At 38.0% G+C, this 18,538-nt stretch overlaps 1 protein-coding gene across 2 annotated transcripts in view; it reads right to left on the reverse strand.

The window, feature by feature from the left end:
• Positions 1-18,538, reverse strand: part of LOC115231335 (NADPH oxidase 1) — a 72,410-nt gene that overhangs the window by 44,442 nt on the left and 9,430 nt on the right. For both annotated transcript variants that reach the window (XM_036500040.1, XM_029801382.2), the window contains exons 3-10: positions 17,935-18,042; positions 15,530-15,611; positions 12,843-13,000; positions 8,957-9,057; positions 7,369-7,449; positions 4,061-4,187; positions 2,374-2,466; positions 1,455-1,592 (exon numbers count right to left, since the gene is read on the reverse strand). In XM_036500040.1, the coding sequence (XP_036355933.1) occupies positions 1,455-1,592; positions 2,374-2,466; positions 4,061-4,187; positions 7,369-7,449; positions 8,957-9,057; positions 12,843-13,000; positions 15,530-15,611; positions 17,935-18,042 (888 nt within the window). The remainder of the gene's footprint in view (positions 1-1,454; positions 1,593-2,373; positions 2,467-4,060; positions 4,188-7,368; positions 7,450-8,956; positions 9,058-12,842; positions 13,001-15,529; positions 15,612-17,934; positions 18,043-18,538) is intronic.

Here is an 18,538-nt window from a genome sequence, read left to right on the forward strand (position 1 = left end):
CTCTTCAAAGCATGCCCCAGCATGGCCACAGCCTAGTGACTGAAACAAGTAAAAGAATAAAGGAATAAAAGGAAAAGTGACTGTAAGGAATAAATGTGTTTAGTGTGGAGTTTGAAGTATTAGAAAGTATACCATGGTGGACATGTGGTTTTTATTAAAATCCATGGTCACTACTAACTGAGTAGACTTCTGTCACAGACATTTTGTTAAATATCTTTGGATACTTTGGAAGTGCAATGAACACTGATTACACCAAAGATATTGCCAATATGGAGGGCAAATAGTTTACGTATCTGTGAAATTAGATTTCTTACGTATATTTGCCATTTAAATATGGCTAACCCCTAAGGGTGGATGCTACTGTAGTTTGTAGCCCCAGGAGGACACCTCCTCCAGCTGGCTTTAGACACACTTTCTGTGCCCTATCAGTATTTGCAAAGGGAAGCCATCCTTCCCGTCTTCAACTTATGATACACACAGACTCGAGTTTCTGAGTATTGAACCGTCATCAGCGTGTGACAATCACAGTTGTCGATGAAAAGTAGGTTCCCTTCACAAACACTTATACTTTTTCCAGTATCGATAGACACTGATATCGAAAAAGTGTAAACAAGCAACTAAATTTCTTAGTTATTCCAATAATGATCTGCCAAAGAAATTAAATTTGATATTTCCTACAAGTCATGTTGCTTCAGTAAAACTGGCATATCTCAACAAATCAAAATAGATGAACATCAATGGAATTTGTATCCTTGTGGTACCAGTGCCGGTGGCACACAAGAAAACCATCCGAACGTGACCGTAGCCAGTACCGCATCGACTGGCCTCCGTGCTGAGGGCACGTAACAAACACCATCCGATCGTGGCTGTTCGCCAGCCTCATCTGGCACCTGTGTCGGTGGCACATAAAAACACCATCCGAGCGTGGCCGTCTGCCAGCCTCGTCTGGCACCTGTGTCGGTGGCACATAAAAACACCATCCGAGCGTGGTTGTTCGCCAGCCTCGTCTGGCACCTGTGTCGGTGGCACATAAAATCACCCACTACACTCTCGGAGTGGTTGGCGTTAGAAAGGGCATCCAGCTGTAGAAACACTGCCAGATCTGACTGGCCTGGTGCAGCCTTCGGGCTCCCCAGACCCCAGTTGAACCGTCCAACCCATGCTAGCATGGAAAACGGACGCTAAATGATGATGATGATTGCATTCCTCAAGAAAAGATAGACAGGTAAATAAAACTGCTGTCCACAGTTAAGTGTAATGAAATTTTGAGTGGATAGATCTGGTTTCCACAGAAGAAAAGGGTTGGCTGTAGTTTTAGTTTTAGTAATCTGAAGTAGACTGAAGCCAGATGATTGTTGATTTAGGTAAAGTGTAGTAAAATGGAAGCTGAAAAGAATATGATGATGTAATGAGTGGACAAAACCAAAAAGACAGTACAAATTTAAAAACCTCACCGATGTCAGTGTAAACGGATGCCATTCCAATTTTGAAACAGATGGACACTTTAAAAATATATATTGACCAGGTGACATTCTGAATCCTCCAGCTTGTTTCATTTGCAGTTGGTAGGTTTGACTGGGATGTTTAACTACCTGTGACAGACACAATAATGAGAAAAAATTTTAATAAAACCAAAATAATATACATACAAGTAATGTTCAGTAGAGTTACTACTTGAATAATTTATAGAGATTTTAGAACTAGCTACTTTGCTTTAATATACATACAGATATCTGTCTATCCTCTGTTTAACTATAAAATTTTCAGAATTGAAAAGCACCTGTGATGGCATCATATAAAAAGCACCAAGTACACTCTGCGGAGTGGTTGGTGTTAGGAAGGGTATCCAGCTAGAGAAACCAAGTCAAAACAGACTGGAACCAGATGTAGCTCTCTGGCTTACCAGCTCTGGTCTAACCTATGCCAACATAGGAAATAGACATTAGATGATGATGATCATGATGATGATGGTGATGATGATGCTAAGTAAAACCATATAGCTGGTTTTGCATTAAAGTTTCAAACAAATGAGTGTGTTGGTGGTAACTTCATTTGAAGTGGTTAGTCATAAGTCCAAGTTAAGCTAATTAAGAGGAATTTGAATTAACTTTAATGTGGGAAACTAGTTATCTGGGTAAATCAGCATTAAATAAATGAGATATAGATTTTTTTTCTATTTTCAAACTTTATCACTAGTTTTATACTTTTAAATCTGATATTTGCTGCTTACAATTAATTGAACTGAAGTAGAATTATCTATACTTCTCAAAGATGTAACTATGTGCCTGTAGTGTACATGATCTGTATTTCAAAACCTTAAATACCTAATCATATGTTTTTAACAAATAAATAAATAAAAAGTAGGTTACTCACTTTAACAATTTTCACCTTCTGGTTTGAACGAATAAGAGAAATCAAACATTCTATCAGGTATATGATAACAGGTAGAAGTATCCATTTCCATGACTGAAAAGCAACATAAACTATTAATTCAAATAAAAGCTTAGAAAAAGAGTGAAATAGAAAGAGGAGAAGGTGAGAACTTAAATTCATGAACTTTTACAATCATTATTCAAAGAAATTAAAATCATAGATATTTCTAATTTTCAATTTATAGGTGTCAGCTAAACTAATCAGAAAGCTTCAATAAAAACTATTTGGCCTGTCCATATAGTTAGTGATAGAGGAAACCCTACTAATATAGCATCCAATAAGGATGTCCTTATTCAAGTTACATGAATAGAATTACATATAAAAATGACTGTAATTTTCTAAATCTGAATATCTGCATGCTGTCAAAGAAAATATTCTTTTGCAACTTAAGACCTTTTTTATTAATTAATGACTCAAAGTCAGTGAGCTGGCAGAATCATTAGCATACCAGGCAAAATGCTTAGCGGTATTTTGTCTGCCGTTACGTTCTCAGTTCAAATTCCGCCGGGTCGACTTTACCTTTCATCCTTTCGGAGTCAATAAACTAAGTACCAGTTACGCACTGGGGGTCGATGTAATCAACTTAATCCGTTTGTCTGTCCTTGCTTGTCCCCTCTGTGTTTAGCCCCTTGTGGGTAGTAAAGAAATAAGTATTTTGTCTGTCTTTATGCTGAGTTCAAATTCCACTGAGGTTGACTTTGCCTTTCACTTTTTGGGGGTCGATAAAATAAGTACCAGTTGAGCACCAGGATTGATGCAATCAACTAACCCCTTCCCTTAAATTACTGGTTTCGTGTCAAAATTTGAAACCGCTAATTAACTGCTCAATAATGAAATAGATATTAAAATCTGTCTGGCAGACAAGCAGGTTTATAGCAAGGAGAGTTAAGTGAGGTCTTTTTCCTGAATAATCTAAAAACGTTACATTTATTAAATTGTTTTGCAAGATTCTTGATGTGAAATCATGCTTTGAAACAAATATTGTTATACCTGGGGATGGTTATATTTTGCCAATTAAACACATGCACTATATATTTGGTCCTGGCTAAAGGTGCCACACAGTGGGACTGAACCCGGAAGCATGTGGTTGGGAAGTAAGCTTCTTACCACACAGCCACACCTTATGCTATGAAAGAAATTCTTTGAAGAATTATTGTCGATGCATTAGTTGTTGCTGTTTTAATACAGTTTTGCATATATAGGCGCAGGAGTGGCTGTGTGGTAAGTAGCTTGCTAACCAGAAACATGCTTCCGGGTTCAGTCCCACTGCATGGCATCTTGAGCAAGTGTCTTCTGCTATAGCCCCGGGCCGACCAATGCCTTGTGAGTGGATTTGGTAGACGGAAACTGAAAGAAGCCTGTCATATATATGTATATATATGTGTGTGTGTGTGGGTTTGTGTGTCTGTGTTTGTCCCCCTAGCATTGCTTGACAACCGATGCTGGTGTGTTTACGTTCCCATAACTTAGCGGTTCGGCAAAAGAGACCAATAGAATAAGTACTGGGCTTACAAAGAATAAGTCCCGGGGTCGATTTGATCGACTAAAGGCGGTGCTCCAGCATGGCCGCAGTCAAATGACTGAAACAAGTAAAAGAGAGAGTAAAGAGTAATAGGTGGTTTCTTACCTGAGCTGGTGAACTAGAAAACTTCGGATACGCCAAACATGGGTCTTTATTCCCCCAATCGTTATATAAGGTGGCACAAAGTTCAGGGTCATGTTCATCGATGTTAGATTGCTTCCTGACAACACCTCTGCCAATACGGAAACAAGGATATTATTAATGTATGCTATAAACTAAATGTGCCGGAGTAGTAGTAGTAGTAGTAGTAGTAGTAGTAGTAATAGCAGCAGCAGCAGTAGTAGTAGTAGTAGTAGTAGTAGTAGTAGTAGTAGTAGTAGTATGAGGAGGAGGAGAAGGAAGTGGAGGAGAAAGTGGAGGAGGAAGCGGAGGAGGAAGAGGTGGATGAAGAGGAGGTGGAGGATGAAGAGAAGGAAGAGAAGGAAGAAGCAGTGTAGTAGTAGCAGCAGCAGTAAAGTTGTTTATTCCCCCACCCCACTAAGCATTCCATGACTGAGCGACCTAACGCTCCAAAAGTATTGATATAGTAAAATATGGAAAATAGAACAATTTCAGAAACAGAGGAAAGTCCAATAGAAGGGAAGATGGAGGAAGAAAAACGCCAACGATTCCCATGTGGTTACATTATATACTGTATGTATACATGTCTGGTCATGTGAATGGAGAAATAGAACTCAAAACACGTTTATATATATATATATATATATATATATATATATATATATATATATATATTTAATATATATATATATATATATATATATATATATATTTAATATATATATATATATATATATATATATATATATATATATATTTAATATATATATATATATATATATATATATATATATATATTTAATATATATATATATATATATATTTAATATATTATATATAATATATTTAATACATATATATATATTATATATATTTAATATATATATATATATTTAATATATATATATATATATTATATATATATATATATTTAATACATATATATATATTATATATATATATATATATATATATATATATTTAATATATATATATATTTAATATATATATAATATATATATATATAATTATATATATATTTAATATATATATAATATATATATATATATTTAATATATATTTAATATTTGCGTATTCATATATACACACACTGACATAGAACCAAAGTTGAACCCTTTATTCACAATATACCGAATCTGAAACTTAACTATGGTCTGTCTGTAGCACTTATTCAGCATTACCTGATACCTTTGGGTCTCAATGACACCAGTATCTCTCATATATATGTATATATATATATATATATATATATATATATATATATATATATATATATAAAGATGTATGTGTGTGTGTGTCTGTGTCATGCATATGTGCATGTTCTTGTGTTTGAGTTTGTCCCCCACCATCACTTGACAACTGATGCCAGTTTGTTTATGTCCCTTTAACTTAGCAGTTCAGTAAAGGAAACCAATAGAATAAGTACAAGATTTGAAAAAAAAAAAATAAGTACTGGAGTCACTTTATCCAACTAAACCAGGCATGCACTCCCCTTTTTGAGAAGTGAGCACCACGAGACAGGGTACCTTGTCGGGTGAACCACACTACTAAAAGAAACTCAAGGTAATTTTTTTTTATTAGGCATACCATTCAGAAAGCCCCAAGGGCCACATGTGGCTGGTCTAAGCTCTTCAAGGTGGGGCCTTGGAATGATTAAAGTCTAATGACTGAAACAAGTTAAAGTTTAAAAGGTATATTTATTTTTCCATAAAATTATTATAATCCCACCATGTTTCATATATCGTTCGCCAGCCTCCCCTGGCACCTGTGTCGGTGGCACGTAAAAAGCATCCACTACACTCATGGAGTGGTTGGCGTTAGGAAGGGCATCCAGCTGTAGAAACACTGCTAGATCAGACTGGGCCTGGTGCAGCCTTCGGGCTTCCCAGACCCCAGTTGAACCGTCCAACCCATGCTAGCATGGAAAGCGGACATTAAACGATGATGATGATGATGATATATATATATAGTCAAGGCATGTGGCTTAGTGGTTAGGGTGTCAGCACCATGATCGTAAGTTTGTGGTTTCGATTCCTGGACCGGGCGACGCGTTGTGTTCTTGAGCAAAACACATCATTTCACGTTGCTCCAGTCCACTCAGCTGGCAAAAAGGAGTAACGCTGCGATGGACTGGCGTCCCATCCAGCTGGGGAAAACATATGCCATAGAAACCGGGAAACCGGGCCCATGAGCCTGGCTAGGCTTTAAAAGGGCGCATTTATTTTTATATTATATATATACACATATGAAACAGACCTTTACACTGCACTTGAACAATTAGAATTGGTTGGGTATCAATGTATCAGCATGTCTTATGACATTAAAAAGAGTTTAGAGCTAGAGAACCTTATTATGACAAACACTTATATGTTGGTGCAGGTATATAGTATACCAGTATGACTGAGTTGCATATAAGATTACCTGTCACCACTGTGAACCTTATCAGCTCATAGCTCTTGAGTTCAAATTCAAAATAGATATTACAGTATTCTTCTGTACTTGAGCAGGCTGCTGAATTCTAAGAGTACTATTCTTTTTCTACTGTTAGAAGACAAAGAGAAAAATGAATCTAGCATAATAAATTTCAAGTCTTAAGTTATATTATGCTGACAAGTTCAAAAAGAGGATGAAATAGTGCTTTTCGCGACTGTCAGTGACTTTAAGAACTTTATCTCACAGAAATGAAAAACAAATAAAAGAATTATTTAAAAATATATGTGTTCTTCACTGATATAAATTCTTCAACATGCTTAACCCTTTAGTGTTCGCTTTATTCTGTCAAAATTAATGCTTCTTCATCCACATTGTTTTGAACTAATCAGGCATTATCTTGTAGCTATGAGATTTTGATGAGGTAGCTGTTAATTTTTTTAAACAATATTGTAGGGTTGGTATGAGAGACCAGATAGGGCTAGTTTGAACAGAAAACAGGTAGAATATTTTTGGCCGGATATGGCTGGTTTAAATGCTAAAGAGTTAAAGCTAGAAGTCATTTTCTCCCTTCAGTATCAGTCAACCATGTATCCAATATATCTTAAGAACATCGATGTAATTAGCTGCTGAAAATAATTATCTAATCATCAAAAAATCCTATCCACACAAGGTGATTTTATTTTTTACCCCCACCCCACCCCCATTTAAAGATGAAACTAAAGTCAAGCACTGATGCTTATGAATCAGTTTCTTGAAGAATCAATTTATGAATCGGTTCCATGGCATTACAAGAGGCAGAGACTCAGAATTCAATTTATATTTATAAACAAAACACTCACTGAAAACCATGAACAATTAATCCAATGAAGTAGATGATATACAGGTGATGTGTGATCCAGAACACTTCAAAATAAGATCGCCTGTAATTAACAGAAAAAAGTATTTTATCGTTATTATTATTTTTATCGTTATCATTATAATCATTACGGAGATGTACTTGCATAGCAAGTTATTTGATCTGAGATCGTGTGCTGAAACGAAAACAATTGCAGCGTGGAAGGTGTTTGTAAGCCATTTAAGAAACACACAAAAGCCGTTCGATTCACTTCAACATTTAAGTTTAATTTGTGAACAGGTCGCGGTCTTAAAACGACGAAAATATTTTAACAAATTAAACTTAAATGTTGAAGTGAATCGAATGGCTTTTGTGTGTTTCTTAAATGGCTTACAAAAACCTTCCACACTGCAATTGTATTATAATCATTATAGCGTTAAATTTTTGCACAAGGCCAAAACTTCAGGGGAGGGGTAAGTCAATTACATTGATCCCTCCCCCTCCCCAGTGCTCAACTAGTACTTTTTTTTATCAACCCAGAAAGGATGGAGGGCAAAGTCGACCTTGGTGGAACTTGAACTCAGAGCGTAATGATGGAGAAAATGCTGCTAAGCATTCTGTCTGGTGATCAGTGAATAAACTTCACGGAGAATATATTTATATATTTACGAAGCCTAGACAAGTATCTTCAGCTAGCAGGCCTTGCTACTCCAGACTGATGACTAGCAAGACCCAGAAACATGCATGTCTCTAGATGCAGGCCTAGCTGTTGGGGGTGTTTGTCTCCCCTTCGTAAATATATAAGGACACAGGAAATGTGTCGAAGCCGACAGGAAGCGTCGATGCTTCCTAGGGCTAAACAGTGGTGGTGTGATTCCCTTACGGGACTGTCACGTTAAGTTGACAGTATACAACCACTCTTGTTGTTTCTGTTTTTCTTTCATTCAGAACCATCTATCGTTTTAGATGCTCTTATTTTTTTACTGAATAAATTTTATAGGCGCAGGAGAGGTTGTGTGGTAAGTAGCTTGCTAACCAACCACATGGTTCCAGGTTCAGTCACACTGCGTGGCATCTTGGGCAAGTGTCTTCTGCTATAGCCCCGGGCCGACCAATGCTTTGTGAGTGGATTTGGTAGACGGAAACTGAAAGAAGCCTGTCGTATATATATACATGTATGTGTGTGTTTGTGTGTCTGTGTTTGTCCCCCTAGCATTGCTTGACAACCGATGCTGGTGTGTTTACGTCCCTGTCACTTAGCGGTTCGGCAAAAGAGACCGATAGAATAAGTACTGGGCTTACAAAGAATAAGTCCCAGGGTCGATCTGCTCGACTAAAGGCGGTGCTCCAGCATGGCCACAGTCAAATGACTGAAACAAGTAAAAGAGTAAAAGAGAGAGAGTAAAGAGTATACTTCATTGATATTTTTATTAATTTTCCATTATTCTTTACAAGATCTTTTTGTAGTCCTCAAGGGAATATAATACATGAGTTTTCTGGTTGCATAAATAGAATCATATAAAATGTATTTATCTGTATTGTTTTAGAATGTAAACAAACATAAATTTTATGAAGAGGAAGTAAAGACTTACCTGATAAGGTGAGTTGATGAGGTGAACATGATAATGAGAGCAAAAGTAATTATAGCACCACTTACTCCGGGCAGCATGATGAACATCTCATAAATAGGATTCTAGAAATAATAATGATGATGATGATGATGATAACAACAACAACAACAATAGTAATAATAATAATTAACAGAACCCCATAACAAAAACCAACCAAAAGAGAAGGAACGGTAGACGGATAATCAGAGATACTATAAAATCGTTGATTTATGAGTTACACACACACATTACTAGGCAACACCCCCCCCCCCAAATGGAGAAGTTCTTAAGCAGATAGGGCCGAAAATGTCACTAGAAGCTGGGATCACCAAGCATAGATTGGCATATTTCGGTCATATTATGTGGAGAAAATCCCTGGAGAAGGACATCATGCTCAGAATGGTCAGTGGCAAGAGAGGAAGAGGCCGACCAAGAACCCGCTGGCTTGAGACCATCAGGAGTGATACCAGAATGGACATGGCCAATCTGAAGGAAGCGGCCCAGGATAGAACTGACTGGAGGACACTGATCCATCGAGTGACTGAGAGTCGACTTCGACTGAGCGGATAAAGAAGAACCCCTCCAAAATATACAAGAATAAACTCATACTGTAAATACCCAACAAATTGAATAAAACCCACAACAGGTGCCATAGAAAGCTGATTCAGAAGAACACAACACAAACAATATAAAAACTAATACAACAGGAGACTCAGACCAAACCCCATAACAAAATGTACTGATACAATACAATATCCCCAACGACCCCCCCAAAAAGGGGGGAAAATTGTAGCACACCCCACCCCACCAGCAAAAAAGGTGCAACAAATGATGCAATAGAAAGTTGCTAGAAACTTTCAGATGTTGAAAAATAATGATGACGATGACGATGGTGACGAACGTTACCTTACCTCAGATTATGAGAGACAGGAATTTCCGAAGAAACGCTGGTTGTAACAGTGAAAATGAAGCTGGGCCTTTAAGGGAAGGCCTCTTGGTAGGCAGTGGTTCAGTAAAGATGCTGACTGACCACAGCTGTTATCTTAATACAGCATCAGGAGATAATGGAGCAAGGAGGAGGAAGTGGACTAGCAAAGAAAACAGGATAGTGATGCAGTGCTACTTAGAAAGTGGACCTAAAAGAAGGGGTTATAGGAAATGGATGTTAGCACTTTGGGTAGTGAAGGGTATGTTTAAAGTGACTGAGCAGGGATTAGTTGATCAAGCTAATACTATTAGGAGAAGAAAGTGAATGACAGAAACTGGAGGTAGAAGAGATCGCAAGAGAACTGGAAAAGAAAGACCAGGCAGTGGGAAAGACAAACAACAACATAGAAGAGATACAGCTGAAACCAAAGAAGAACCTAAAGAAAAAAATTAACAATAGTACTACCAATAAGGAAGGGACAACTGGCACCAATGACTTAAGTGATTTAAGTGAGGAAGATCAGAAGAGTTTAGATGAGTTGCAGGAAGTAACGAGCAAAGAAGCATTAAAAGGCACCAACAGAAGGAAGCTGCTAGAAATGACTTGGAAAGTAGATTCTGTTATCAGTAGGAGAGATATTAAAAATATAAAAGACACTAACTTATTGACCTACGCAGGAGGATTGAATATCTCACAGGGAAAGATTAGAAAAGAGCAAATGTAGAAAAGAAGACTAAAAGATAAAGGGAAGACTTTAAGACAAGATCTGAGCAGAATAGAAATCTGGAAACTGAACAAGTTAAGAAATACAAGATGCAAATCTTCCTTCAAGAAAAGATACTTAGGCAAAGAGAAAAGATTTGGGACGGTAATAGAAGAGTTGAAACAGCATATCATAGTAATAGCAGGCACGCTCTCTAGATATCAGAAAATAATAGATCGGTATCAATAGAACAGATTATTTCTCAACAGGTGGGAACAGGCTATAGATACTGTAGTGGAGTAAGCCCTAAAAGGTTTTCACTTTGAAGGGAGCTCAATAGTAACAGCTCCATATAGAAGCGATTCTCTATTCACTTTCCCCCTCCATGTATGATACTTGAGTAATTTCCTATTTGATGTTTGTAAAACCTTAGCGATCCAAAAAGATTATTCCAAAAAAATATTTCCCAATTACAAGTGGTTAAAGCATCAGGCTCACAATCATGAGATAGTGAGTTCAATTCCTGGACTGGGTTGTATATTGTGTTCTTGAGCAAGACACTTTATTTCCTGTTGCTCCAGTTCACTCAGCAAGTAAAAAGCAAAGAAAAACATTAGACTTATTTTGAATAGGGTTTCATGTAGGACACATGTGGGAATTCTTCAACAATCCATTGCAGGCACACCAAGCAATACAAATCACAGAATCTGTCAAAGATCGAGCTAGTGTCATAATTGTATGTCTTTCATTGATTATCTGCTGATCAGCAAGACACAACATACAACCCAGTCCGGGAATTGAACTCACTATCTCATGATCGTGAGCCCAATGCTTTAACCACTTGTAATTGGGAAATATTTTATTGTAATAATCTTTTTGGATCGCTAAGGTTTCACAAACATCAAATAGGAAATTACTCAAGTATCATACATGGAGGGGGAAAGTGAATACAGAATCGCTTCTATATGGAGCTGTTACTATCGAGCTCCCTTCGAAGTATTTTGTTGGGATTCACAATAAAACAAGGAGTTCGAGGGCATCCAAGAAACATGATAATCAAGCTGAAATGAAATTGTAACTAAAACAAATTCAATTTTATGAACATCAAATAAGAAATTACCAATACTTGTTAAGTATATAGCCAGTACCGCATCGACTGGCCTCCGTGCTGTGGGCACGTAACAAACAACATCCAAGCGTGGCCGTTTGCCAGCCTCGTCTGGCACCTGTGTCGGTGGCACATAAGAAAACACCATCCGAGCGTGGCCGTCTGCCAGCCTCATCTGGCACCTGTGTCGGTGGCACATAAAAACACCATGCGAGCGTGGCCGTTCGCCAGCCTCGTCTGGCACCTGTGTCGGTGGCACATAAGAAAACACCATCCGAGCATGGCGGTCTGCCAGCCTCGTCTGGCACCTGTGTCGGTGGCACATAAAATCACCCACTACACTCTCGGAGTGGTTGGCGTTAGGAAGGGCATCCAGCAGTAGAAACACTGCCAGATCAGACTGGAGCCTGGTGCAGCCTTCGAGCTTGCCAGACCCCAGTTGAACCGTCCAACCCATGCTAGCATGGAAAGCGGACGTTAAACGATGATGATGATGATGATCTTTCGGAGGAATGGATGTGAGATACGAACTCTAAAATTCAAAGGAGATTGGTTATAATTTTGTTTAAAATATATGAACATATAGGCGCAGGAGTGGCTGTGTGGTAAGTAGCTTGCTAACCAGCCACGTGGTTCCGGGTTCAGTCCCACTGAGTGGCATCTTGGGCAAATGTCTTCTGCTATAGCCCCGGGCCGACCAATGCCTTGTGAGTGGATTTGGTAGACGGAAACTGAAAGAAGCCTGTCGTATATATGTATATACATATATATATATGTATGTGTGTGTATGTGTTTCTGTGTCTGTGTTTGTCCCCCTAGCATTGCTTGACAACCGATGCTGGTGTGTTTACGTCCCCGTAACTTAGCGGTTCGGCAAAAGAGACCGATAGAATAAGTACTGAGCTTACAAAGAATAAGTCCCAGGGTCGATTTGCTTGACTAAAGGCGGTGCTCCAGCATGGCCGCAGTCAAATGACTGAAACAAGTAAAAGAGTAAAAGTGTAAAAGAGTAAAGAGTGAAGGTAGTGCTCCAGCATGGCCGCAGTCAAATGACTGAAACAAGTAAAAGAGAAAAGAGTATAGTAAGGTTTTCATGCAGAACAAAAGGTTGCAAAATCATTTTACATACTGAGTGTGCACTTCGGACAGGGTTGATGTAGCCATCACTGGTATTGTTGATTGGAAGTTGACTCAATGCCAATAGCAGGTCCCGTTTCTTTGGGTCAGGGCTGTCATAGGACTGCACAAACCTTTGCAAGTTAAAACAATGGCTGACAACATGAATGGCTGAAAAAAAACAAAAATTATACTAAACAGGGAATTTGTAAACTTATTAAGGGTTTTCTTTTAGCTAATGTGAAGATTCTACCGAAAATTTTAGTACTTGGAATAATCCACTGAAAACAAGTGACCAACAAGTGACTACACAGCATTCTGAAACAAAATTTATTGCTCAAAGTAATTCTTCAACAAACATTTCATGCCAAATACAAGTTATTACAAGAACCAGAGAAGGAATATGGCTCAGTGGTTAAAGCATTGGGTTCACAATCATGAGATAGTGAGTTCGAATCCCGGACTGGGTTGTATGTTGTGCTCTTGAGCAGGACACTTTATTTCATGTTGCTCCAGTTCACTCAGCTGTAGAAATGAGTTGCAATGTCACTGGTGTCAAACGGTATTGGCATTTGCCTTTCTCTTGGATAACATCGGTGGTGGGAAGAGGGGAAACTTGTATGCATGGGCAACTGCTAGTCTTCAATAGAAAATGTTACTGGGAGGAGAACTCTCTGGGTGCAATCCCATCATCATTCATAAGGAGGTTTTTACCCTTTTTTTACCCTTACAAGAACCAGTCAAGAACTGGGGATGATATCACTGACTGTTCCCTCTCCTCATAATTTCTGGCCTTCTACTCATTTAAGAAACCATTATTACAAGCACCACTAAGGTGGGTGGTGAGCTAACAGAATCGTTAGCACGCTGGGCAAAATGCTTAGCAGCATTTCATCCATCTTTATGTTGTGAGTTCAAATCCCACTGAGGGTGACTTCACCTTTCATTCTTTCAGTCCCAAGGCTTTGGTCAGCCTGAGACTATAGTAGAAGACTCTAGCCCAAGGTGTCCCACTGTGAGACTGAACCTAGAACCATGTGGTTGGGAAGCAAACTTCTTACCACACAGCCACTTCTGTGCCTATATATATATATATATATGTATATATAGGGAGAGTCTACGAAAAAAACAAAAGACGAAGACAGGTGGTGTACAAAACAAACAGATGTATTAGTATAAAGCTCAGGAATAGTCTTTTACGTTTTGAGCCTACACTCTTCTACAGAAAGATACGCAGAAAAAAACAAGGAGAGAGAAAAATGTGTGTAGCGGCTAACGATCTATCATGGCGACATATATACATATATATATATATATGTATATATGTGTCCTGTACTCATATATGCATGTATATATACATGTAGAGGTAGGTACGTACAAATATGTATATATATATGCATATGTTTTATTTATTAACATATATATATATATACAATGGGCTTCTTTCAGTTCTGTCTACCAAATCCACTCGCAAGGCTTTGGTCAGCCTGAGACTATAGTAGAAGACACTAGCCCAAGGTGTCACACTGTGAGACTGAACCTAGAACCGTGTGGTTGAGAAGCAAACTTCTTACCACACAACCATACCTGTGCCTCTCTCTCTAAACATTATTTTAAAAGATAATTCAATTTAAAGCATTAGTATATTAGTTACTTAGCACAGTGTGTCTGAATAACAGTATTCAGACTCACTAGACACACCACTCCGATCATAAGCAGAGACGTAAGATTTTTGAGTTTTATTTACAATACGGAAATAATAAATAATAAACAGAAACATCAAGTAACAGGTGCAGGTACGGCTGTGTGGGTAAGAAGCTTGCTTCCCCACCACATGGTTCCAGGTTCAGTCTCACCACATGGCACCTTGGGCAAGTGTCTTTTACTATAGCCTCTGGTGCACCAAAGCCTTGTGAGTGGATTTGGTAGACGGAAAATAAAAGAAGCCCATCATGTGTGTGTGTGTCTTTATGTCTGTGTTTGTCCCCCACCACCACTTGACAACCGGTGTTGGTGTGTTTACATCCCTGTAACTTAACGGTTCACCAAGAGACCATTAGAGTATGTACTAGGCTTAAAAAATAAAGTGAATACTGGGGTTGATTTGTTTAAATTAAAATTCCTGAAGGTAGTGCCCCAGCATGGCCACAGTCTAATGACTGAAACAAGTAAAAGATAAAAGGTAAAAGAGATAACAAATAAGAGAAAGATATATATTATATATATATATTGATAAATGAAAGAATGGAGTCGAACAACGATTTAACAAAATTCCTTTATTCTCAACACATGTTTCGAAGACTGCATATTCTTAATTCCGAAGGAATAAAGGGTGCATTATGCCGTCTTCTGATGAGAAGACGAATGCACCTTTTATTCCTTCGGAATTAAGAATATGCAGTCTTCGAAACATGTGTTGAGAATAAAGGAATTTTGTTAAATTGTCGTTCGACTCCATTCTTTCATTTATCTATAGTAAAAAAACACGCAAATTTCCACACGAAAGCACGTGATTTCTGCCCTTGGCATGTAGCTTCAACCGTGCTTTCTGACGTAAATTTGCTACCTGGGTATCGGTTAACCGAATTATCCATACTAAGATAATTCATTCAACTACTTATATATATATATATATATATATGGAAGTGTGATGAGAGCTACTTGGGCTTTGTAGCTGCAGAGATTTGAAACAGGACTTACCTGTTTGCAAACAGATCATGTAGGCACATAGTTTATGGTATAAGATGTTGTCGTCAAAGGTTCTTCGTACAGCTTTGCACACCTGAATGAATTAAAGGTAAACGTGAAAGTTGCCCCTAGTTTTCCTTTTGATAGATAGAGCAGCAGCATTAATAATCTTTACAGACTCAGGAGTTTCATGAGATTGATAAAGTGTTTAGTACAAGAGCGTTTAGGCGTAGGAGTGGCTGTGTGATAAGTAGCTTGCTTACCAGCCGCATTGTTCCGGGTTCAGTCCCACTGTGTGGCACCTTGGGCAAGTGTCTTCTACTATAGCCTCAGGTCGACCAAAGCCTTGTGAGTGGATTGGCAGACGGAAACTGAAAGAAACCCGTCGTATATATGTGTATGTATATATATATATATATATATATATATATGTATGTATGTGTGTGTGTGTGTGGTGTGTGTGTGTGTGTGCATGTTTGTGTGTCTGTGTTTGTCCCCCCAACATCGCATGACAACCGATGCTGGTGTGTTCACATCCCAGTAACTTAGCAGTTCGGCAAAAGAGACCGAAAGAATAAGTACTAGGCTTACAAATAATAAGTTCCGGGGTCGATTTGCTCGACTAAAGGCGGTGCTCCAGCATGGCCGCAGTCAAATGACTGAAACAAATAAAAGAGTAAAAGAGTACAGACTCTGAGAAGTGAAGCACACAATTCGGGTGACAAGAGAACGAGAGACAGGTGGAATAGGTGAAAAGTATAAGCAGCTAGTTAGTTCGGAAGAGCAAAGGACATTTTAGTAGCATTTTATAAAAAAGACAGTCAGAAGAAACTGCATTTTTTTTAGTTAATGGTTGAGTTTGATGTAGTCCGGAATATGGACTACAAACTTCTCTTCCACAAGCTGCATATCTATACATTTTAATTCTTCGGTTCCAGTCCTCTCTGTGTTTCAACAGAATCCTTCCTGTTCCATTTTATTGACTTTACAACTTTTCTCACCATACCTGTTTCTGTTAAATAACTTCTCTCTTTTTATATCCTTTTCATAATCATCCCTTCCTTTCACAACTCTCCCTTTTTCAATAACCATGTGCACTATAGATATATAGATTTCTTTAAAAATATATATATTAGCAATAAAGGCAGAGATAATATTTATCCCCACTTAAACTTGGATGTTCTACTAGAACAAACTACAGTGCAATACCATGAGAGAAATTCTCATATTGGTTTTTGGTGCAAAAATGCACTCTTTGAGTGCATTTTGCACCAAAAGTCAATGTGAAAGTTTCTCTCATTGTATCTACAGCAGTAGATAAGGCGGTGAGCTGGCAGAAACGTTAGCACGCCGGGCGAAATGTTTAGCAGTATTTCGTCTGCCGCTACGTTCTGAGTTCAAATTCCCCGAGGTCGACTTTGCCTTTTATCCTTTCGGGGTCGATAAATTAAGTACCAGTTACGCACTGAGGTCGATGTAATCCCTTTGTCTGTCCTTGTTTGTCCCCTCTATGTTTAGCCCCTTGTGGGTAGTAAAGAAATAGGCATTTCATCTGCCACTACGTTCTGAGTTCAAATTCCGCCGAGGTCGACTTTGCCTTTCATCCTTTCAGGGTCGATAAATTAAGTACCAGTTACGCACTGGAGTCGATATAATCGACTTAATCCCTTTGTCTGTCCTTGTTTGTCCCCTCTGTGTGTAGCCCCTTGTGGGTAGTAAAGAAATAGGTATCTACTGCAGTACAGTTTGTCCTAACAGAACATCCATGTTAAAGTAGGGGTAAATATTACCACTTGATATTTCTTAGAGTATTCTGTTCTCCTTCTCAATGCCTTTTTACATACTCATGTGTTTTTTTTTCTTTTATATTTACATAAGTATTTTTTATAGTTACATAATTAGTTATTTTTCCATCTTTATCCACTTTGTAACTTTCCCTCTACCTCTCCCTACTTTTATCTCACACCATTTTCTCCACTGTTACTCCCATTTTTTATGCTTCCAAGCCTTCCTCTTACCATTACTACATTCATATCCCACTCAACTCAACTCACCCACCAATCAACCATGTGTACCCCACACAACTCACCACACCCATCAAGCCCTTCTCCTTACACGGACACTTGCCTGTCTCATCCTTTCTTCATAACTTACTCCATAGAACTGCATTTCTCATTCAAACCCTCTTTTCTCTTTCCTTCTTTGTACTACCCTTCTCTTTTTCTTTCTTCTATTTTCTGATGAAGGACTCTATGTCCAAAACGTCAAAGGGCCTTTTTTCTTTTTCCACTTTTTAAAGCATGAAAACTTGTTCTTGTTGCATTTTTTCTCGTTTTTGTTCATTCATCATAAAAATAACAAGTTAGTTTCCAGCTTGAGAAGAAAAAATGGCTAAGTATGTAAAAGATATTACTTACGAATGAGCCTCTTATAAAGTTGAGAAAATTGCGACAAATTGGGAAGAGTATTAACATAGAGTTAAGATTCAAACAGGCGGCACTTCCTCTTGCTGCTGGTAAATTAGCCTGTAATATAAAGTAGAAACATTTTCATTTCATAGAAATATATATATAGATATTTATTTTCACTTATTGTTGTATTTAGGAATGGTCATTTTGCTAGTTTAGCCAATAAAAACACACGCACAATATATTTGGTGTTAATTTGCTTCAGCGTTATTTATTTTTTACATTAATCTTAATCTTATTTCGGCCAGAGTTCTTTCATCACACTTCTGTGACCTCATCAGTGGTCCTTTGCTTTCTTCTTTCTTATTTGTGTGTCTCTCCTTACTAACGGTCAGCCATTTATTTTCATTTATGTTTCTTCTAATATAAAAGGAATAACATATATATATACTGCATTTTTAAACACAGCAACTGGATGAATACCTTGACAAATTTGCTTTTTGCAATCTGCTTTAAAAGTAGTTCAAATTGGAAAGGGTACCCAGCCATAGAGACCATAGAGACAGGGTACGCAGCCACAGAGACGATGCCAAACCAGAAATTGGAGGTTAAA

The sequence above is a fragment of the Octopus sinensis genome, unplaced genomic scaffold (assembly GCF_006345805.1).
Source record: "Octopus sinensis unplaced genomic scaffold, ASM634580v1 Contig18261_ERROPOS534453, whole genome shotgun sequence".
Lineage (NCBI taxonomy): Eukaryota > Metazoa > Mollusca > Cephalopoda > Octopoda > Octopodidae > Octopus > Octopus sinensis.